This window comes from Nicotiana tomentosiformis, chromosome 10 (assembly GCF_000390325.3).
Source record: "Nicotiana tomentosiformis chromosome 10, ASM39032v3, whole genome shotgun sequence".
Taxonomy (NCBI): Eukaryota; Viridiplantae; Streptophyta; class Magnoliopsida; order Solanales; family Solanaceae; genus Nicotiana; species Nicotiana tomentosiformis.
In genome coordinates, this window is record NC_090821.1 from 67,291,042 (window position 1) to 67,315,381 (window position 24,340).

At 37.9% G+C, this 24,340-nt stretch overlaps 2 protein-coding genes and 1 non-coding gene across 4 annotated transcripts; 1 reads left to right on the forward strand and 2 right to left on the reverse strand.

Annotated features, from left to right (window-relative positions):
* Positions 1–851: 851 nt before the first annotated feature.
* Positions 852–4,981, reverse strand: LOC104118134 (putative U-box domain-containing protein 42). The gene is made up of 4 exons (XM_033661791.2): positions 4,843–4,981; positions 3,175–4,329; positions 2,671–2,980; positions 852–2,502 (listed from the first exon to the last, which is right to left on the reverse strand). Exons 1-4 carry the CDS (start codon positions 4,879–4,881, stop codon positions 908–910), a joined length of 3,099 nt encoding a protein of 1,032 aa, XP_033517682.2. The 5' UTR covers positions 4,882–4,981; the 3' UTR covers positions 852–907.
* Positions 4,982–7,448: 2,467 nt separating this feature from the next.
* LOC117281938 (U6 spliceosomal RNA) lies at positions 7,449–7,556 on the forward strand. Its single transcript, XR_004512567.1, has one exon. It is a non-coding gene; the product is annotated as a U6 spliceosomal RNA (small nuclear RNA).
* Positions 7,557–7,727: 171 nt separating this feature from the next.
* Positions 7,728–23,495, reverse strand: LOC104118135 (DNA-directed RNA polymerase 1B, mitochondrial). 2 transcript variants are annotated; one of them, XM_009629316.4, is made up of 19 exons: positions 22,412–23,495; positions 17,731–17,940; positions 17,471–17,598; positions 17,241–17,307; positions 17,067–17,125; positions 16,413–16,530; positions 16,142–16,255; positions 15,915–16,046; positions 15,411–15,827; positions 12,928–12,978; positions 12,693–12,763; positions 11,988–12,072; positions 11,643–11,795; positions 10,832–10,906; positions 9,617–9,706; positions 9,455–9,502; positions 8,990–9,104; positions 8,778–8,881; positions 7,728–8,548 (listed from the first exon to the last, which is right to left on the reverse strand). In XM_009629316.4, exons 1-19 carry the CDS (start codon positions 23,270–23,272, stop codon positions 8,438–8,440), a joined length of 3,009 nt encoding a protein of 1,002 aa, XP_009627611.1. In that variant the 5' UTR covers positions 23,273–23,495; the 3' UTR covers positions 7,728–8,437. The 2 variants fall into 2 exon arrangements, with proteins under 2 accessions (XP_009627611.1, XP_070043947.1); XM_070187846.1 differs by lacking the exon at positions 16,142–16,255.
* Between the last annotated feature and the right edge of the window lie 845 nt (positions 23,496–24,340).

Consider the following 24,340-nt stretch of genomic DNA (forward strand, 5'->3'; position numbering starts at 1 on the left):
AAACAATCTCTCTACCTCTTCAGGGTAGGGGTAAGTTCTGCGTACACACTACACTCCTTAGACCCCACTAGTGGGATTTCACTGGGTTGTTGTTGTTGTATATCCACTGAAGTGTAAGAATTTTTGGTTTGTATATTGGACGCTCATTAAATTTTACCAGATTATCAATTAATGATTATCAAGATATTTATTGAATAACTGACATGATTGTGTAAATATTTTTTTACACCGTCCATGAATAGAATTTAAACTATTGTATGTTTTTTAAGTTGACATTGTAGGTTTGGTTTCTTTTTCCATTAAGTATGGAACCATTAATTGTCATACGATATTGACCAAGTTCGTTCTTTGTCAAATAACAGCTGCTTTTACCGAACTTATTTACGTAAAAAGAGTATACCGACAGACTATTGTGAAATCAGAAATGTAAATACCAGTTACCCAATTATATATTTTCATAATGATCAAGATTCAAGATTTTCACCATTAATAATGGGGCAATATTTTTAAGTAATTGCTACACATAGAAATATAAAGAAAACCACTTGACACAAACATGGTATAACAGTTCACCATTTCTATAATTATACTTCCCCAAGTCTCAATTTGTGTGGCACCCGTTCGGATTTCGAGATTCAAACATTTTAGTTTTTCTTTGACCAATTCTTTCATATGCTTTTTAAATATTCTGAATTGTTAATCATTGCGACTTATATCCAAATATCTAAATTTTATTTCAAAAACTTAAACATTTCACGTCCGAAACGGTCAAAACTAAAATGTTTGAATCTCGAAATCGAACGGTGCTAAATAAATTGGGACAAATGGAGTAACAAATTCTGAACAAAAAGTAAAATGAACAAAAAGTGATGTGAAACAATTTTTTTACAAAATGGTACTACAGATTTTATGTGGTAAAACTGGCAGTATTGGCAAAATATGGCATTTTGTTCAAATGCATCAAGATTTTCTCAGCCATTTGTCTAGTACAAACATCTCCATGTTGAAATGCACTGATAACAGTAGCAGGAAACAACCTGTCCTGTGATATATCTGAAGCAGATTTGTCCCCACCTTTTGAAAGAAACTTCTCAATCAACCAAAATGATTTGTGCCACAAACCATCTTCTCTATGCTCCTTCACCACATTCAGCACATGCTGAACGGTTTGCATCTCAATCAGTAAGTTAACACTCTTGTCCATATCAACTTTATCGTCTAGTAACGTCGATATAGCTGATAATGCTGCTTCAACTACTTCAACATTCTCATGATGCAAGCAAGATAGTAGCCTTTCAATTGCCTTAGCATCAATTAAACAGAAACTGTCTTCAGCAGAACAAACGCCGCGGTGAACTGAGCATAAAGGTACTTTCTCAGACTTAGAATGAAGAGACATACATCTTCTTAGCAGAAAAGATTTAATGGACTTGTTGTTCTTGATTGGTGGTGGTTTTGATAAATTGACTGATTGCTTTGATAAGTTCCCTAGCCCAATCGCGGATAACTTCTGGACCTCATCGCTTGATGTTTTCACGAGTAACTCTGTGAATATGTACGTGAAGTTGAACGTTCTTACTATGTGCAAAATTTGATGATCGTACAACGTTGTTGTGAATCTGACGAGAATTCCTAGAAGACCATCAAAATATGCACTTGTGTACCTGCTTGTTTTTGTCCCGCTTACATGGATTTTGTTGATTTGTTCTATGATTGTAGGAATTGTGTTTTTATTGACCAATGCTAGGTTGAGTGTCATGTTTTGGTGGGGAAGCTTTGCTAAAAGAGTGGCAGAGACTGCTTGTTTTTCTGTGATTCGAGGATTTCCAACTGGAGCATGAATTAGGCTCTCGGGTTGTCCTTTGGTTTTGCATAATCTGTCTGAAATTGTATGCCCCATGAAAGGAGAGAGAGCGATAAGAAGCTTCAGCGCTACAATGCTAAGTTCTTCATTGGGATTATTTATGAGCTCGATTAGATTGTAGCTCGCATCTGTCTCTTTGATCACAGAAATAATGGTAGATGATGCTTTGGGATACTTCATCAAGCATATTAGGATTCTGACAAGGTGGAAATTCATTTCTTCAGGAGTCGAGTTTTTGATCCTCTGAATGAAGTTGAATATCATGTAGTCCGAAGCCAATGTGTGGCCACGCCCATTAACTTGAAGGTTCTCTAGCTCTAATCCAGACTCGAGCACATTTGCAAGTATACCAGCCGCTTCTTTCTTCGAGTTGATTTGCTCATCGTGAATTGCTTGAGTGAAAATCTCTTCAACCATGATTTGGACAAGGCCAGCTTCCACAAGTGTGTTAGCATTTGAATGGTGAGAGGAGATTTGTTGTAGAGCTCTAAATGCTGCATTCCTTCTCAAGGAATTTCCACTCTCTACCATTTTGATCAAAGAGGGAGAAGCTTTCTCAGCAACGTAGGTTATGCTGTCAAGTCCAAGCACTATTTCCCCGAGGTATCGTGCCATCTCCATTTTCATCTCTTCACTGCCTATATCAAGTTTTTGGTAGTAGAAGTAACAGTCAGTTCCTTGAATTCAGAATTGACACCAAAAAACTCAATTTGGTCTCTACTTTTTGATACCTGTCTTTAGTTCATGTCGTCTCTATTCTAGTATACTTAGTGATTGATCCTTAAAAGAAAAGAATATGTGGTTACCTTCAAGAAGATGATTTAAAAGTGGCTCTAGATATCCATTTTCAGCCATGTGTTTGATGTTGCACGGATATTTCTCCAAGCTTTTCAAGACTTCGTCAGCTTTATCTGCGACTAATGCATCACCGGAATGCCTATATTTGGCTGTTATCAGCATGAGGATGGCTCCAGGAACTTTCCCAATATTATCACACAGAAACTGGGATTTCGAAACCTCAAGCAAAAGGCGTAGTGATGCATGCCTAATAGGTCTGTGATTACTCGTCAGCATCCTTGTGACTGTAGAAATATCGATAATTTGGGCAATTAATTCCTGCATTTGTGAAGTATCTCAACTCAGTACATGTCTACAGGATACTCTAATTCTGTAATTCTTGTTGTATATATACATGAAAAGTAGTGTTAAAAGCAAATGTTGAGTAAACAAATAAAATGTGAAATGTTAGTAGTAGTTGTGTGCCTACTAAAACTTAAAACTTTTCAAGGATAGAAAAAAATGACCTATACCTCATCATCATCTTCAGCCAAATGTCGCAACAATTCCAGTGTTGCACATCTTATGCTTCTGCTTCTGTTGTCCAGTAAATTTCCAAGCAGTGGTATTATACCAATGCTACGAACTTGTACCTTATTGTATGGCTTTCTGAGGCAGATGATTTGCAAATTTTCGATTGCTTTGAGTATTATATCCTGTGTGCTACTGGCTGAAGACAAAGCTGCTCTTGCAGCCTTGATTCTTGCTGCTTCATTTCTTTCTTTCCATTCGTCTATCGTTGCTTTCAACGCCACATTAGTGCTCAGATTTGTACTCTTTAGCTTCTGGCCTGACTTTGGACAGGATATTTCTTCGCGGTTATCAAACTTGTTGATCCATTCTGAAATGGCTTCCCTCTCATATGTTACTCCACTTTCTATTGTGACAGGATCCTCCATAATCTTCTTTGTCAACGGACAAAAGAATGTTTCATATAGAGGTTCCACGTACTCAGATTCAGAACGAGCGCTCCAGTTTCCATGATTCTGAAGATTTAAGCTTCTGCTGATACTGCTTCTGGAATTGTCACTTATATAAATATTGGTTGAATCAGCTAACCGAATGTTTTCCATGGAAACTTCAATATCGATTGAGTAAAGATCTGTTTCTGCTGTTTCATTTGTCAAAAATTCCCTTGAAGTTAACATGTGAACTTCAAGCTCGTTTTGGTCTGAAACCAGAATTTTTCTGGCTACAAATGCTGCACCATTCATATCTTTCGAGAGAGACTTAGCTGCGATTTCTGCACATTCTTGTTCTCCATAAATAGAGGATGGTATGAGACTTAATCCTTCCGCGATATGTCTGTTCACAACTTGAAGTTGTTCTATGACAAAAGTTGGTTCAATTAACTGATTCTTCTGCCTATAGTTTTGGCATTTTTTTATAAGCTGATTAGCTAAATGCACACTTTCTAACATAGACTGTAATTTGTCTATCACATTTGATGTTGCATTTGCTCCTATTTGCAACTCCATTATGACTGCAGAAGCGCGGTATAAGTAGCTTCCTATCTCAATGAAATTCTCTTTTTCTATATCTATTGAAACCACTGATTTTGTAAACTCTGAAATATTTACCAATAAAGATTCAGCAAGTAGGCCAACTCTGTCCCTTTCTCCATTGATCTGAAGAAGAAAATGTGACATTGTTTCAGCTATCATCAAGCTAAAATCCGAGCTTAGAGAATTTAACCACACCCTTTTTATAAGTTATAACTAAAGAATTTATTGGAAGGGAGCCTTGGCATAACCAGTAAAGTTGTTGCCATGTGACCAGGAAGTCACAAGCCGCGAAAACATCCTCCTGTATAAATGGAGGGTAAGGCTGCGTACAATAGATCCTTGTGGTCCGGCCCTTCCCGGACCCCGCGCATAGCGAGATCTTAGTGCACCGGGCTGCCCTTTTTTTTGAAAGATTTTCTTGGAGTCCTTTGAAAAAAAATTCTCACAAGAATACTTCTAAGCTTGATAAAAGTTGGATGAGAACTAAACAATTGGTTATCAGTGTAATGACTTCACTATTATCATATACTTATTTAGAACCTCTTAATACTATGTAATCAATCAAACATGAGCGAGAACAATTAAAAGCATCTTGTTTGAATGTGGAAAATTTGCAGGAAATAAAAGAGAACTTACCTGAATGAAATCAGAGTCTGTACTGCCAGAAATTGCCATCTCCTCAGTGAATTCAGTGTGTTGCAAGTTCTATAACTATATTAATATGGTACTTCTCCAAATCAAGAAGAAGACATTTTAAGGGATGACTTTGAATCAGTCACTTCTAAATCTCCTTGGTACATTTATTCATTTCACTGAGTGTAAATTTGTCTTTCCTGTGGACAATTACTGTATACTATAATCTTCTGATGTCAATTCGAGGTTTCTTCGCTTATGTAGTTAGTCTGATGAAGCAATCAATAGTCAAAGACTTGGACTTAGTCAGCTGTGCTAAGACAAGATATTATTAACTTTTCCATTGGTTTTAGTTTATTTTATTTTGATATATTTGACTTTAGTATTTGAGCAAGTAGGATCATCAACTTGATCTCAGCACCTTAATATTAACAATTTGTAGCTGTGATGCCCACGACGGAGGGCGGGTCAAGCAGGACTGACAGGATTCTAGGTTGGCAAGCTTATGAAAAAAGTACACATGTCACCTTAGGAGAATCGCACATGGGAGAGGAAAGTGAAGAGCTTTATAAGGCATGACACAAGTTCACATGGTACGCACGTTTTTGGGGCTCGATATGGTGTAGTCCGAAAGACAAATCCGTGCGGGCCTAGGCCCAAAGCGGAGAATGTGTGACATGTGCTTGGGTCATGACAAATATGGTATTAGAGCCGAATCTCCCTCAGTAAGATGGTGGGCAAACCTCAGCGAGGACGCCGAGTCCCGGGGGACGAGGAGGGGGTGAATGTGATTCCAAGGCTGACGAGGGCGGGTAAGCATGATTGACAGACTTCTAGGCTGGCAAGAAGGGGTGCACATATCACCTCAGGCGAATCCCACATTGAAATGGGAGAGTAAAGTGAAGAGTTTTATAAGGCATAAAAGAATTTCACAAGGTACGTGTGCTTTTGGGGCTCGATGTGGCGCAGCCCGGAAGATAAATCCGTGCGGGCTTAAGCCCAAAGCGGACAATACGTTTCATGGACTTGGGTCATGATAGTTGCCCCAAAAAAAGGGGAAAACAAGAAAAGAGAAGAAGAAATTATTAATTGGACTTCATTTTCTATGGAGTTATCATGTAGATATTGAGTGGGTGGAGAGTTGCATCAACTTTGATCAATTCAACTCATAAGATATGATTGATGTGTTATCAATCTCCTGCCTGTTGGCGTGTTTTATTATCTTATAATGGCTGCCACTTTTATTTAGTAGCTTAAATAATTGTTGAGAATGAAATTTTATATCTTAATATCATCAATTTCTTTTCTTTTTAATTATCCTCACTGACTTTATGTCTAGAAGGGGGGATATTAAATTTCAAGTTACAGTTGATCTAGAAGTTTGTGAAAGTTGCTCATTCTAACTCTAGTTACTTCTACTAACCTAAATCGGTAAACGGCTTAACTTATATACGCTAACAATGTAAACAAGTTTTACGTTATCATGTTTTTATTGGTTATAGCATGTTGTTTATTGCATTTTCGGACGTTACCAAATTATAATCATGGTAGACAATTACCTACGGTTGTAGGTCATTTGCACCGGTGGCGGAGCCACATTGAACCAAGGGGTGTCTAGCGATACCCCTTCGCCGTAAAATTACACTATATTGCTAGATAATTTTTTTATTTTATGTATATTTACTATACATTGACTCCCCTTAATTTTTCGATATATCTAATTATTTATATTTTGACACCCCTTGATGAAAATTCTGGCTCTACCACTTATTTGCACCCAATGATATATAAAAAACTATGCATTATCAGTGCACAAAAGTTAATCTCGTCAGTAAATAGTACTAGGTCAATGACTTGCCTCATTTAATCATTACTATTTTGTGGTTCATATGAAAATTATCATGATTCGTGTATGAAAATAAATTTCTTTTTTTTAACAAAAAGGTGGCCAAAATGCAAAATCCAGGAAATTGCTACAGTTAATGAGTCCTTTTTTTTTTGGTTGGAAAACAACTATATTATCTGTTTTCACATATAAGAGCATAAGCCTATCACATATAACAAATTCTGAGCTCATCTTTCATTAATCAAAGGATAGTTGGCATGTCCTTGACCATCACAACTTGAACCGTAGTGTTACAAACTAGCATTTCAATTTGCTATTCAGTTGGATTTACAAACTAAAATTTCAATGATTTGCTATTCAGTTTATACGAAACGACTGTTAAATTTCTGTGATAGGCCTAATACCAGTTTTTACCCTCTTCGTCTCAACTTCGATGGCCTCCTCTTTCCATCTGCAGGGCCTCTACTTTCAAATAATCGTCGTTTCATGTTGTCATGGCATAGCTACAAATCTTGTCTAAGTGGTTGGTTTGGCTGTGTTTGCAATTTTGGTAGCCATTTATTGTGATGTATCTACTTTGGTCATAAGAAACATGTATCCGCGGATTTGATCTTTCTTCACTTTTCTCTGTAAATGGTCTGCAACTATCTTGGCTAAGAATCACTTGGTTTGATAGTTAAATCTTTTAGGTAAAACTGCATATACCTTACAAGCTTGAGGCTTGTAAGATCTCTGTCCACTAGTCATATTGTCCGCTTTGGCCCAAGGCCCTCACGGCTTTAAAATGCGTCACTTGGAACGATACAGAGAAGATTAGCATAGCCCCTACGCAAGGAAGACACGCACAAATCGAGAAATAGCCCAAAGCGGACAATATCACTAGTGGACAGAGCTGTTACAAGGCTCCTCTGGTGTGAACTACTAGTGTTTTCGTCTTGTTCTTTTTTCTTATTTAGTAGAATATGGACTATCACTGAATTGAGGGAGAGGGGAAAGAAAAGAGTAGATCTTTGCTTGGCATAAAATGTAATTGTATGAAAAGTGAACAAGAACATATCTCCTTTCTATTAAAACATGAGAACTGTGTTCTTATTACAATAAAGCTCAGGACAAAGCTCAGGACAAAGCTCAGAGGTATAAAAAAATGAGGTGACATTCCACCACAAAACATATATACAACCTACTATGTAAATGGTACAAAAGCAAGTAATAATCAATTTTTATTGAGGAAAAAGGGAAGAAACTATCTTACTGTTCTACTCAGCACTCTGTAGAGCCATCTAGGTCAGTCTTCATTAGTTTGTTTTTCCAGTATTATTGAAGGAAGTTGATGCATTCCATCACAATCATGCCGGTTCCTTGCTCTATGTACACATGCCGGAGGCTTTTTCGCTTTAGCTTACACCTCTAGATGCTTGTACACAAATAATATTTCATCGAAACCAGTTGCCGACTGCTTTCACCCGGTGCAACTTTTTGTAGAGCAGCTTATATTTCCCAATAGCATATAGGCACAGCAACCCAACTCATACCCAGATATCCTTCCTTGTCTAACATGAATGGTCAATACCGCTTTCTACGCTAGCATATGGCATGGTCATCTAGGCTGAGCAGCCAATGTGTCAGTACAGGCTCGTGTTCCCTCACTTGCAGCGCAATGGATCCAAGCGTTTGAAGTTCCCATGAGTTTCGTCATTATAAGGGACAAAGCAAATACTCGACCACACAAAATCAAAATATAAGACTGCACGACTAGTTGAAAAAGTAGGGAGATTCCAAAACTTCTCTTAAATCGAAATCACCCCGCTCCGGTAAGGGAGGAAATTGCAAGTCAGGGAATGACTGCTGAAAACTCTCCAGTAACTGTTAACAATCAGCAGTGGCGTTAATAATTTGTAACACAATAAACTTTAGCAGCCTTGACTTGAAAAAAAACATGAGCAAAATCCAATGCAAATTTGACGAGGATAAGAGAAGCTACAAGCAGGATATATACGTTAAAGTTCCTTTATTTTGAGAATCATGAATGTCTTGAAGGGAAACTTCTGCAAAAGCAGCAGTAAATGATTATCTTTTTCCCCATAAAACTTACATTTTCCAATATGGGTGCGTCGTAGAGTTCAACAAATTTCTCTCTCAAGATTTTGTTCATTTGATCAACATCACAGGCATGTGTCCAGTATGAATCATGCACCCCTGCCACCAATATCGGGTAAAAAGCATTAGCAAGTCTAGTCAGATGCTTATTCACACGGACGCTTGACATTTCATGCGACTGGAACGAAAATAGGCAGCACTACAAACCTGCAAAACTTAAGCCAGATTCTTTGCAGGCAATGGCAGTCATCATCATGTGGGAGCCATCGAGAGAGTGAACGAAATTTGGAGGGAATGCTGTTCTCTGTCGCTTAACCATTACCTGTAATTTATGATAAAGAGCATGAATAACTGATAGCACCACTTGAAACATACAACTTAAAGTCCAAGATATGCAATTCATAGTACAATGATCCAACATCTCCAATTAGTTTCACACTTTCGAACAGTGGTATTGTATGTTGACTCTGTCCATCTTTTAATTGTATACGTCTTTAAACTTTCACCTTCTCCAAGGGATAGTACAAGGAGAAAGTTACATAGAAAGATAATCAATGTGCTATAAACCAATAATAGCTTCACTAGAATCCAAATTATTGCATCCGGAAAAGTATCATCAATGAAGAAAAAGCAAAAAGGGAAAAGACATGTTTTAATGGATGCAGAGGCAACCTTATCTGTTTCACGCTGTAATGTCAAAATCTGAAGGGAAGTTTTAATCTGCAGAGAGTTCATTGACAAATAGTTAGTGACATTTAAATATGAAATTTTTGTTAGAGACTAGACTGTTCTGAAATTTCATGCAATTTAAGGTTGAATATATCAGGACATTACAAGATGCCTTCCTAATTTGCGGTAAGGTTGCACAACAGGAAGTCCAAGTGGAGTAGTCCATCGTACAGGATGGTTTTCCATGGCTATAATCTGGAGAATGAAGTTTTAACCATTAGTAAAAAAGCAAATTATCCAACATAAAAACTTCAAATCCATCCTAAAGGAAAAAAGCAGTAGCAACATATTCAGGTGATACTGATGTCAGAGTAAAACAGATATGTTATCAGAGCAAGTCGAAGTTAACTGAATTCTACTGAAGAAAGGGGATTTGACTGAACTCATGATGCAGCTTTTAAAAATGTTTGTACTAGCCTGACATTTCTTTTCATTCTTTTACCTTCAAAATCTTCCCCATCTGAAGAGGGTTTTTCTCCCTAAAGTTAAAACTTAAAACAGGAACAACAAAGTACTTTCAAATTCATTGACTAACACCTATGTTGCGCGGGCTCTCGAAAATGTTGCCGCACCCGTGTCATATCCTCCAAAAATGCCCTATATTGGAGGATCTGACACACACCTGGCGAGCAGAGGCGGATCTAGGATTTTTATAACATGGGTGCACCACTAAAGAAAGGAGAAAAAAATGTAATAAGTGGGATTTGATCCCTACTCCTCTAGCTAAATAACTCACCATTCAACCAAGTGCACCATTTAGTCTCTTTGGAGAACGGGTGCCAGTAGATAATATTAGACCAATTCTAAAAAATATGTACATAAAAATACTTAGTTTGGGGAAAAGACCATGGGTTCACGTGCCCCATTTACTTGCCTATAAATCCGCCCCTGCCGGCGAGATTTTCGGAAAGTCCGAGCAACATAGACTAACACCACATTGAGTGAGGGTAACGCAATACAAATTATTTTTTTTGTCATATACAATTTTAGCCCTTTTTGTTATATACAATTTTAGCCTATGCTACTGCTTTTCACATCCAGTAGAGAAGAGAACTAGCAGAAGAATCAGATAATTTTTTAATTCCCTTTTATTTATTCCTAAAGACCAGTTTCTGTACTAATATCATAAGAAGGAAGTCACTGAACTAGGATCAGCGGATAGGCTACAGAGCCAATAAACAAACAAACCACTGACACAAATTATGTATCATACATCAAACTTAAAATTCTGAACAACGGGTTAACTATGCCAACTTTAGTTTAACTCAAAATATAATCAATGTACTAACTACTCAATGTGACAACTGGATAAAAGCAAACCTTTGCACAATCTCCAAGCCAACTCATGATACTTCTAGCAGCTTCAAACATCTCTCCTAAGGCAGTCAAGGTGGTCTGACCATGTGACAAAAGATAATTAGAACAAGTACAAAAGCAGATACAGAACAGCATTGGAAGGTCATATTGCAGAAACATTGATGCTAAATAGACATCAGAAAGTATAGACACGAAATTCAACAGCAATTGCATGGACCTCTAAATGTAATTTACACATTTTGCAAACTACTCACTCCATCCCAAAACATTTCCCAATATGACACCAAAGATCAAGGTTGGTGCCGGCCAAAGCCAAATTCAAGACTTAATGTCAAAAAATGTTTCTCCGAATGGAAAAATGATAAACTAGGAAGAAGTACTATTATGTAGAAGATTTAAAATTTTGTAAGACAGCATAAATTTATCTGAAATGCGTTTTAACCAAAGTTAAATTTGACTGTTGGAGAATGGATGCAAGCCTTATAGGATATGACTTCCTATAAGGCTTTAACATTAACTAGGAGAATATGTTGGACCCCTACATTGACTTTGTGTTTAGTCGGGATAGAATAGAAGAAAAATTGCATCGAGAATCATGAAAAGATGACCCCATATTACTAGTAGATAATATTAAAAGCATAATATTTTTTCCTTCCAAAGAATGTAGGCACACTTTCAGGACTAACCACAAGGAAAGGATTATCCTTTTGAGATATATAGAGCATTATTTACTACGCCATGCACATCATTTACCATAAATCCACTATATGCATATAGAAAGGCCCAAGCAGATTAAAATAATATAAGTTCATACTTTTGCTGCATAGCAAGCAGCTGCAAACAACTCATTGTCATCTTCAATAACACCACGCTCCTTCAATCTTTTCTTGATTTGGTCGCGAGCACCAATATATGTGACACCGTACACTGATGTCATAACTGTTTGCTTGACCAACTTCCTGTCCACCTGAGTTAGCACATCAAAAGCAATACAATACAGAAGAAATATAATTCAGCATCTATGAGCAATTATTAGAATATAGAAACCAATTATCGAAGTAGGCTCATTGTGTATTACTCCATGACATTCCAAAAAGTTACAATTTTCCATCATGGACAGTATATAAACCAGAAGAATTTAGACACGTCAGAGGCAAACCTGGTTAATTAACAGCCTGGCACGCATCACATTTGGATCATTTGCTGGATCTTTAGCTGCATCTCTCTTCATAATATCAAGAACTCTGGTTGAACAAAGGAACTTACAATCATGATACAGAAAAGCATAGTGTCCTGTCAAAGGTTGACTCAGAACTAAGATTAATCACAAAGGCATTCCTATCAACCGCCAACCAAGGACAGGGTGATTGTTGTTCCAACCAAGCTGTTTTGGCAACTAAATCCAGAAGCTTTTACATAGGTTACTGAAATAGGAAAGGAGAATCATTTTCATGCAGTACTAGTAATACAATACTGTTACCATTACTACACAAAAAGATCCTCTCTATATATGCAATTTACATCTAATCCTGAGCCCATGAATCACTATTACAACAGCTTACATCCAAGTATTTAGCTATCACTAGTTAGCCTTTGTAGAATGATATCAATCAATAATCTTCTTACGTCAAAGACGAGACACAGTGAATTTTAACAAACATACTTAAGCATTTTCTACAGCTCGTCTCAGATTGGAATCTCCTAGAACTGAGAGCCACGTTGAAGATTCTAAGATTCATATTACCGACCACAACTTGTTTGGGACTGAGGCATACTTGTTGTGAAGGAGTGAATGCAAAAGAAAGGAAGAAAAGAAAGGAGGGAAAGTACGGTTTACGGGTTTAGTGGTCAAATAGTAACTCACCGAGCAGCAATTCCAGAGTAAACATCAGCAGGCTTGTCTCCAGCAACAAGATTGACTGCAGCTGCTCCTAACTGTAAAGTAATCCAGACTGAGTCAAAACTATGCCAACTCAAAACATGTTAATCTCACAACTCAAGCCCAGAGCAGGCATACTTCGCATCAAACAGAGACAGCTTGTTCAGTGAGTCAATCTCACAAAGTCTCAAAGAAGACAACTAAAAAAGACATGCTTTACCTTATCCCTACCAAGGGCAGCATAATGTTGTAGCCCATTGCACGAACCATCCTTCATTAAAAAGTTATAAGCAGACAATCAGATTCAAAGTTTAGGTAAAACTTCAAAACATGTCATATGCATGCAACTCAACATTTAGGTAAGGCTCAACATAGAAAACATTTAGGTAAGGCTACCACAGATTAAAATGTATAGTTCAGCCTCATCCTTTTGATTAACCGTTGGCTCTTCAACAATTGTTAATCTTAACAGATGGGTATTTATTTATTCACGAGTTTAATTTTTCTATAGATTTCACGAGAAATATTAGTTATCATGTATTTTTTTATTAACTAAAAACGATTAACTAAATGTATTATTCATAAAGCACGGACACTAAAATCAAATAAAATAGCACGGTTTTTTTCTAAGGTTCTCCTTTTCAACAAAACCACTTCTATTTCACTAAATTAATGAAAAAATAAAGGGATAACCCAGAACAACAAAACGAAAGGAGAGTTTACAGCCTATATCATACAACCATCGACAGTAAGCTAAAACAAATATCACACTGTCGAGCTATGGCTTTGTAAAGTTTACAAACGGTGATTAATAAAAAATTAGTTACCAAAAAAAAAAATCACACAGCAGTATGTTGGCAGTTCTACAGCAAGAATCACTTTACTCAAATGTCTTACTGCTTATGTAAACATGCCGAAAATGCAAAAGAAGAGCCAACATATGTAGGTGTCAGTAACTCCAATAATACAGAACTAAAATAAAATTGTCATCGAGCAAAAGCACTATCTGACCTGAATAAATAAGAAAACCATATCACCTCAGTGTTTCAAGGGAATTTAACCAGTTTTCACTGTGAAACTCAATGTGCATAATTCAGCTTCAGAAGCTTTCATTCAGAAAATTAGAACCAGCACAAAATTTCTACAAGTCACAAGTTGGAACTTGTTGCATGTAATTAAAGAGCATTTTGCAAAATCTTAGCCCACGTTTAATATGTTTGCCTAACGGGCACATTAACTCCCATTGTATGTGATAGCATATGAATGCCATGCAATTTAAGATATCAGTTTGATTTATGTACAAGGAAACTATAATTCAAAAGTTAATTATCAAACAAAGATCACACCAAAGGTTAAATTTGGTTGATGGGTTTTTTGTAAGTAATTTGGTTAAAATTTGAATTACCAAAACTTGTGAAAGCTGTATAAATAATCTTATTGATAGAACGGCGTCGTGCCTTTTGGAACTCTCTAAAACAGACTCCAGTCATAGTTTTCAGGCCAAAGCAAGTGAAATGTACTCTAAACAATCAGATTGTAGCAGAATGCCACATGGCTATGGTACCAGTGTTGTCAAAGGCTCTCTTGAGGGGTGCGCTTAAGCCCTAAAGCCAGGTGCAAATTGGGTTTTGAGCTACTCCTTGTTTAAGCAGCACTTGAATGCAGGCACTAAGGTGCTTGATCAAATAAATGCAGGCATTAAGGCATGCACCCCATTGCCCTTGACCTCTGCCTTGAAGAGAGCGACATTAAATAAAAACATTTCACTTAATTCTATGGTTTTCAATTCTTTCGACTGCATAATTGTGGTTTGGGTCAGAGTTATCATTCTTGCAACACATATATTTCTTCTTTTTTCCGGTGGCGCCTTTATTCATTAAAACCCGCACTTTATTAGCATGTTCCTCTTAAAGCCCCAACAGATTTCAGCATTTTATTTGTTTTGAGATGGATGTGTGGGTGTACCACGATGGATAAGATTAGGAATGAAGCTATTCGGGACAAAGTGGCAGTGGCCTCCGTGGAGGATAAGATGCGGGAGTCGGGGCTGAGATGGTTCGGGCATGTTAAGAGGAGAAGCGTTTATGCTCTTGTTAGGAGGTGTGAGAGGTTGACCATGGCGGGTTCGAGATGAGGTCGAGGCAGACCTAAGAAATGCTAAGGTCTGCATACACACTACCCTCCCCAAACCCCACATATGGGAATGTACGAGGTATGTTGTTGTTGTTGTTTTATTTGTTTTTTATAACATTAAAGGGCACAGTAGTTATTTGGCACAAAAGAACTAATGGACTATTAGATCTCATGACAGTGAGACCTCAACTATCTAAATGGCACCATTAATTTGAGGGCAGTCACACAAACCGAAGTCAATCAATCCCACTCGTAGAGACACTCCCCCCCCCCCCCCCCCACAAAAAAGGCTAAGCAATTTTGATCAACCTCTCAAAGTGATTGAGGAAGCCCTAAAACCATGAGAATGACTTCACAGCAATATACCATACAGTCACAAGCTATACACCCTGCATGACCATCTACACTAGTTGTGCGCATCATCTAGAATTAGTAAATCTAGAAAAATCACGCAACACCAAAGAGTTAGCTTTTCTTTCTTGCAGTCCTTTTCATCTAAGGAGCTTTCAATAAGTTCAAACTAAGTGAACATACATTATATACCACAAACATTCTCACATTATCTATTACCTGGTGAATGGGCATATAAGATATAGCGGTCTCTGGAGACGGGCTTCTCAATGCTTCAGCTATATTAATACATGTTGCTAAGCATTGAAAAGGATCTTCCGCCCCCAACCACCACCGCTTTCCTTCCAGTGGCCTTTCTGCAGAGTCAAAAATATCCTCCAGATGGTTTTCACTGAATGCTACACGACCTTCATATGATAACTTATCAACACCACCACCGTATACATTCGCTAGATGTATCTTCAGCCAGCGTAAACCAGACGTTCCAAGTGGGCGCCCCTCCGCGAATTCGAGGATTCCACGGCACAAATCAGAGCCAAGATGGTTCAAATACGGGTGCATAGGGTATGCACGACCACGAAAATCAAGATTATGTGGATAATAAAAACCATCTTCATCCTTCATTTTCCGTGCAACCTGCTCTTCAAAATAAAAGGTCATGGAGTTCTGTTCATCAACATAAGAAAAAAAGGTAAAAGAATTTAAGATGAGGATACAACTTACGGCTAGTTTGAGTTCTATATCACACCGCTGAGAATGCCTCTCGCAGTTCTCTTTTTTCACACCTTTAACTTTCCACTTCCATTTCCTGATTTCTGCTTCATCTTCTGTGTCCGGCGCTTCTGGTAAAGGTACCTGAAATCAACTCACCTCTAAGAAAACATGCATGTAGTTAAACAAACCTCAAGAAGCAAGGGAAAACATAATCTCAACATAGTGTCGTCACCCACATCTTCCCTGTCAACTAAATCAGCAAGACGGCCTCCACTAGCCCATATTCTGTCTACTATGCCAAGTACCTTTCTATTCACCCTCCATTTGGTATTACCAAGAGTGTCAAGTGCCTGAACCGCCAAAATATAGAAGTGAAAAACGAGGCCTGAATTCTTTTTCTCCATTTGGGGGGGGGGGGGGGGGGGTTATGAGATGGAGTTGAGCTCGAAATCTATTGAATACTATGTAGAAGAAACAAAACAAAAAGGGAACATCTGCCTGACAAACCTGGAAAACAGGTTCCAATTGCTTCTTTGGAACTCTTTTAACTGCTTCACGCTGCTGTTTTGCTCCATGTGTCCGCATAATGTATGATGGTAAAAATAAGTAACCACCTTTGTCATACCTGCCAGAAAATATGAAACTTTAACCCAATTCATACATGGTGTTGAGACCCAATATTACTAAACCAGGCAACCGATGCTTATATGTGCTCATATTGCCAACCACATATTGCCAACCACAGAAAGTCAATACGCCTTATTCACATATCAGTTTAGCTTTATCTGAACACACATCTAACTACCATTGGAGCAAAATTATCATATGAGTCGTTAAAGCTCAACCATATGCTTCAGGAAGAAGCAAATACCAATAACAGATTACACACCAACGGTGGCTCATAGGCACTTCGATCAATAATTCTAGCATTGAGAATAAGTGAGAAATCTCATTCCATAAATTATCTTGAGAATGGACTTGACACACCTCAAAGTTACTAAAATTCCAGCCAACAGGGAACAAAAGCCTTTATTCTTTTTTTGAAAAGAAAACAGAAGCCTTTATTCACTAGGGCAGAAAGGAGAAAATAGAATAGAGTAACCATCTAAACTCAAGTATCTAATATACAGACTGGAAACAAGAAAAGATATACAAACTAACCCTAACCAACTCTGTGGAGGAACCAGCATCGGCATATATGGAATCACCATGTGTCTAGCCTGTTCACGAGCACAAATTTACTGTAATTACAATTCCTCTAAGAAAATTTGATTAACCAGGAGAATCACATTATCACCCAGCAGGCAATGAATACCCACGAAATACTGTACTCACAGTTTTATCAAGGCCTTTACGAACAAGTGGATCACATTGAATCACGCCGTATCTCCTGCTACCTTTCCTGTAATCACAGAAGCCACAAAAAGATATCAACAATGATCTGAGATGTTGTTATCTACAGCAAACCCCTTGTTGAAAAGAGTAGATTTCTTTTCTTCATTTCCTCTACGTCTCAATTGGGGCTACTGAGGGGAAGGGCTTCATCGTATTAAGTTTGTACTCACATTGTTTCTACAGTTTTGAGGGTGTGCACAAATGCTGGCCGAATATCTGGTGGACCATCATCTAACTGATCATTTGGAGGCTGTATATACGCAGTTTCCATTAATATCTGAATCAATCGGCACCCAACCTATAAAAAGGTATTATTTCAGCAAAAGCATCATAAATTATGATAAGTACAACCACAAGGGCAGGCCAATAGAAAGGAAACTTCAATACTAATCTTACCAAGGTGATAAAGGGAAGACTGTTAAAGACAAACCTTGACAAGGTTATCCTGGCCCCAAGGCTTTTCATCATCCTGCTGCTTCACTATCTTTCTAACCTGCTGCAGCTTTTGTTTCTTCATCAAAAATTTTACTTTTTTCCTGAGCCTCTCTCTTTCTTTCATCATATCACCAGGTGTTTCTTCCAAGTCACCACTCAATGCATTGCTTTTCTTGGTCTTCTCCAAAAATCTATGTATTCTGGCCTGAGAAGGAATTGAAAGAGGAGTAAATGAACTAGACAAGCCTGGCTGAACAGCTCTTTTTTTGATATATACTAATATTTAATTAGACATGAGAAACGCTTCTAAACTTCGGCTGACAAATTGAGACAACAAACCAAAAACCATAAAGTTCCCAATAGCCTAAAAGATTCACTTAAAGAAAAAGCCATGATATGATGGCACTATATACAAATAGCCTATTGATATAGCAGAAGAACATACAATACAAGAACTCAGAAGAACAGCACAATGTTTATTAACTTTAGCTGATACTACGGGTCAAGAACCATAATTCTGGGCTCAATGTGATAGATGAAGCAACTTTCTTGTGAATTGGAGAGGCAGTAAATTAGTAAATAAATACAAAGCACTCACAGAGGTCATATGATGAAATAATGGCGCCCTCATTCATTGCCCAAACTCTGAAAGAGGAGGGCACAAAGAATACAGACATGTTAATCTGGAGGAAGCATCTAAAAGATCATCTCTTAGGTGCTTGCAAATAGACTGCACAAGGTACTGGAAGACACTGTCAACTTCACAAAGTGTTTTTGTGCAAAGGAAGAGAAACATGCAGCCTTGGTGGCACGAGCTAGTGGACTCCAAGAGAAAGGATAGCATCCAAGGGATTCTTGGAATTGGAGAAGCTTATGACAGAGTTGTCAAAGCGAAAAGCCCCAAAAAAAGGCCAAAGTTTGTTGGAGCTTTTAAGCGGAAAGCACAATTAAAACATGGGCGAAGAAAAAATAAAAAATAGAAATGTAATGCAAGAACAATAATTTTTTTTGATAAGGTAAATTGTATTAATCAAAAGGGAGAAAAAACTCCCGCATACAAGAAGTATACCAAAAAGTAGAGAATTTACATCAGAGCATGATTCTCTACAAAAGACGCTCAATCTTCTACACAAGTAGGGGCTATATGTGTGCACCAAAAAGCGATCACGGATAAAAGACTATTCTTAAGATGTGAAAAAAGAGACTCAATCCCCTCAAAAACTCTCCTATTTCTCTCTCCCCAGACTCCACGCCTTTTGCTTGCTTCTTCTAAGGAAACCGGTCCAGCTATATAGCATTTCCTTTACAGTGTTTGGCATCACCCATTGAACACCAAAAAGATTCAGGATTGCTCTCCACAAACCTCAGGACACAGGGCAATGCAGCAGAAGATGATCAACTTCTTCCCCTGAGCTTTTACACATGTAGCACCAACTAACAAGCGTAATTCTTCTCTATTTTCAGTTGTCAAGATCACTCCCCTCGCTGCTAGCCATGCAAAAAAGCACACTTTCGTGGGCGCCTTAGGAATCTAGATCGATGAGTATGGAAAAGTAGTCTTCTCTCTCACCAACATACTCTGGTAAAAGGACTTTACGGTAAAACAAACCATCACCACGCAACCCCCATCTCCAAGAATCGCAAGATGGATGGGGCATGTCTTGCCCGTATAGCAGTGCCGACAAATTTTGGAGCTCCGCAATCTCCCAATCTTGCATGTTCCTTCTAAAAGCGGAAAAACTGTAATTGAGCTGTACATATGTTGTGCTCTCAAGGACATAACCTCATCGGTGAAGGTGCACACGCCTTAACACCTTGATGCTAACATTAAAGCGCCAACTAGCGAGGCAAAACGCACAACCTGGGCTTCACTCAGCTTCCAGAATTAAGCGCGCTTTAAGTGAGCCTTTAATAATACTAGACAATATCAATTGGAACTTCTTGGCCATTATGATGATGATGACGGGCTTCGAGGAAAATTGGAGGAAGTGGACATTCTTTTGCTTATCCGTCAGTTCCAAACAGTTCCTCCACTATTACAACAGACCTGAGACAAGGAGACCTACTACCTCGATGCTTTTTATCTTGGTGATAGAGGCATTCGACAAGATGATGGGTCGGGCCATGATGGGGAGATACATAAACAGCTTTAAAGCTAATGTGGGAGGACATGACGGAATCACAATCTTGCACCTATTTTTTGTTGATGACTAGTTTCGTGCAATGCAGATCATACATAGCTACAATCCCTCAGATAGGTAGTGATATGGTTTAAATATCAAGGTTGACGATCACTTCGAAGAAATGTGAAATCATACGAGTAAACGAGGTGGACAACATTGCATAAATGGCAAGTCACCAATTGCAACATTGGTTCATTGCACTCAACCTAGGTTTGTCGTTATGAGCTTCAAGTAAGGAAGTCACAGTGATAGAAAGAGTGAAGAAAAGGAGAAGGATAGCAGAAGCGATACTTATCGAAAATGAAGTTTTAATCAAGAGCATATCTTTTTTTTATAAGGTTACCAAGAGCATATCTTGCACATCCAAACTTACTATATGATGTCGAAGAGTCTTCCAAACTTCTGATTGTGGTCACCAGGAAGTCTTGAGTTATATGCTAAAGAAGGAGTGAAGAAGTTCCACTTGGAAGATTGAAAGACAATGACAACCCCAAAGAAGTTTGGAGGACTTGGGGATTTTCGACAAAGCACTCCCAGGATATAGAGGTTAGGAAATGAAGAAGAATCCCCATGGAGAATGGTCATAGCTAACAAGCATGACACACAGGAAGAGATTGGAGGATGAATGAGAGCAGTAAACGCTGTACGGATGCAGTTTATGGAGGAGCATCATAAAAGGGTGAGAAAATATTGGCGGGAAAATAACATTTAGAGTTAGTAAACATAGAGTCCGCTTTTGGAAGCAAAGACAGTTCTGAGCAACAACTTGCAAAATACTTTTCCCTCAATATACAACATATCGAGCCAAAAGACCATCAATGGCACAGGTGTGCAGGTTGCAGCGAGGAGAAATATTTAGGGATTTGGGCTTCAAAAGATACTTGTAGTATTGAGAGTAGTTTGATGACTTTCGAAGAATACTGGAGCTGCTTTACAATCAATGAATGATGCCAACGAAAAAGGACACTTGACATGAACAACAAGAGTATCTTTTCTATGAAATCTTTTTATTGCATGTTCCTCATAAGAGAAGGGGAAGTGGTTTTGCATATCACAAGTTGGATACCGGAGCTCAGGGAATGTGTGTTTCTTCACATGGTTTGTTGAGATTGTCTACCAACCTTGAACCCTTGACCTAGTAGTTTGGAGAGAACTCCCCAACCACTATGAACAAGGATGGCTGGTTCTTCACATGGTTAGGAGCTATGTTGCTCGGACTCTCCAAAAGTGATGCCGCACCCGTGCCGGATCCTCCAAAAATGTACTAAATTTGGAGGATCCGACACGCACCCAACAACATTTTTGAAGAGTCTGAGTAACATAGGTTAGGAGTGCTATCCTCGTGGCAAATAATCTGGAGATTATATACTAGTTGGTGTTGTATGTGCAAATTGTGGAGATGACGTGAATCATGTGTTGCTCCATTGTCAAGTAGTGAACCACTTACGTGAACACCTTTGAACCTTTTTGGAATTTAATGGGTAGTGCCAAGGAGAGTGAAAGATGTCTAGGCCAGCTGCACCATTAAACAAAGGAATTGGAGTAAGAGAAGAAAGCTTGGGAGATTGGCATGGGCTTTGGTTCCTTGGAGCTAAAGAAATAGGAGAGCTCTTAAGGGTGTTGAAAATACACTTGTGCATATTCTATTTTTGGTCAATTTTTGGAGCACCCATGAAATTTCTGTGAGTATTGATGATTGGGTGCTCTTGTGGGGAACCATGGTTTCTTGCAGGTTCTACCACCAATGTATACCACTTGTATAGCAGGTTTTCCTCTGAATTTATCAATGAAACTATTGCTTTATCAACAAGAAAGAGATAATTTTGCAGCATCATTTCACCCCTATTGATGCTGCAACATACTACACTTGAATAAAGAAATGAAAAGTTACAGCAACCTCTCCCTAGTTCCATCAGCATCCTTTGGTGAAAAGACTTCCAATAAAGATTAAGCAAGCTATGGCCAGAAAGAAGAAAAAAAAACAAGTTCGCATAATCAATAAAAGACAGTGCAGGACAGCATATCAAATCAACCGGACTATCTAAGCAGCTTTCCCCTCTCCTTTACAGATGTAATCTTTTAATCTCTTTCAGTTAATGTGTTTGTGCTATCGCTCTATTCTCTGTTGACTACCTATCCTTTCTAGATGTGAGGGGAGTGCCTTAGCACATGGTCACCAAAAAATAAGTAACATCCAAACAAATGTACAGGCAGCAATAGTTAGTAGATCATAAACTGCACTTACAAATAAAGAAAACTCTCCATCTAACTACATTGCTCTGTTGGTCGAAGAAAAGGACCCAAAGAAACCTAGAGAGGAAAAAACCAATACAGGAGCGAGCAACCTATTTAGGGAGTGTTGGTATCGTCCTCTTCTTTTTTATCTTTGGTCAATATAATGTGCTAGAATCTTATCCAAATACATAAAATTGCATGCAATATACATATTCAAACAAAGCAATAAAATGTAATTTTGCGCGGAGAGACACGAACCTCATGCTCAATAGCTTCACCAATGTAGGAAGCAGCTTGTACAACTCTAGCACTACCAGTTCCTCCACCAGTCATTAGCAAACCCATCAACTTGTGCATTGTAATCACAGCCATCATTTCAGCAGGCAATTGATCAAAAAACGGAGCATATGCCCCGCGGTTCTTCCCTTCATCACACAACTTCTGCTCAGCAGCTATAGCATCCCGCAACGGCTCAAACCAACCCAAGAACAACGATTTCATGTAAGGCAAGTTCGGTGCCAGCTTTTGCTCACACATATCCATCAATAGCTCCTGATACTCCTTCGCCGCCTCTTCCCACGCTTCGGTTTCTACTTTTATCTGCCTTCTCCTAAGCAAATTGTACTTCCCAACCCCCATCCCACCTATTGTTTTAGGCTGCTTTGGTTGCAAATTGGCCTTCAAAGCCTCATTTTCTTTGTCCATTTCCTCTATTAATTCTTGAATTTCATCAATATCTTCTTCTGATGTAGACACAATAGCTTCTGCAGCACTACCATAACTCCTTAAACGTCCTAAAGATCCACTACCCCTCTTACCGCAAATGCGAAAATCCCCTTTAACACTTGAAAAGATTGAATTTTGAGACAAACCCAAGTGAGGATTTTTAGAACTTTCTTCACAAATGCCTTCTAAATGCCTAACTTTTCTACTAATTCTAGAAAATATTGAATTTTGAGACAAACCCAAGTTGGGGTGTGTAGTACTTTCTTCACACAAGCATTGTAAAGGTCTAGTTTTTCCAAAAGAAGAAGAATACTGAGAAAAACCCAATAAAGCTGAATCATGGCTGTTTCTGAATTTTCTTGAATAAGCGTGTTTTGATATATATCTCCACATATTCAGTGGATCTTTTTTATTGGAAAACTGAAGAAAAAAGGTTAGTCGAATTGACTGATAAGTCGAAATAAAGGTGTAGAGAACTGAGTAAAGTGTGAAGATAGCATCAAAAGGTAAACTTGGAGAAGAAACAATGGGGGAAAAGAGAAGAAAGGGAAGGAGGAAGAAGAGGGGGTTGGCAATGGAGGCTGCCTTAAACCCTTCCAAAAACCTATTCTTTCTTTGCTAGGAATTAACTAATCATATTCGGGTTTAAATCGGGTTTTACTTTTACCTTATTGGGTGACCCGTTTGACAGTAACTTTTTTTTATAGTGGTTTCAGGTATGGGGTAACTTATTTGGCACTCCAAGTGTGCCCTCACGAGTAGGGAAAAAATTTTAAAATATGTCTTTTACATAAATTAACTGAATGGTCAATTCCGCACTAATCGTTGATGAATTGTAATGCTCACGGTTATACCTTAAAACCTAAAAAAATCTTAAAAACTTATTTCGAGCGGGATCACTATCACATTTTTTTTACCTTTGTTCGAGCTAAATTTTAGTAGAAATCTTTTTTCTCTTAACTGAGTTATGGGCAATGTGAATCTAAATTAGTTGAAGTAATAAGTTCCAACGATTAGATGGTTAAACAAATAAAACTTATTTCTGCACAAATAAAATTCAGCATGTCCTCCAACATAAAAAACAAAGAAAATAATTTATAGAATAGATATTTTCTCTGTAAAGCATTCCACAAAACTACCATATAATTATAAAAATTATTATCATTATAATAACCTTTTACTATCACTCGATTGAAATTAGGACTTAAAAATGTAGCGGTGAAATTGAAGTTGGACGCTTTCTGTAGATTATATTTCTTATAAGTAATTCCTATTTTTTCTTTTCGCTTATCATCAAATTAAATAAAATGAGTAACAAAACACTATACATTAAGTGATATGAGTAAAATATTAACTTTCAAACAGCAACATACAACGTTATCAGATTTTCAATTTTGAAAAAAGTAAATTTGCTAATAAATAATTAAACCTAATTTGACTTTCTAACCAAACAATTTTCAT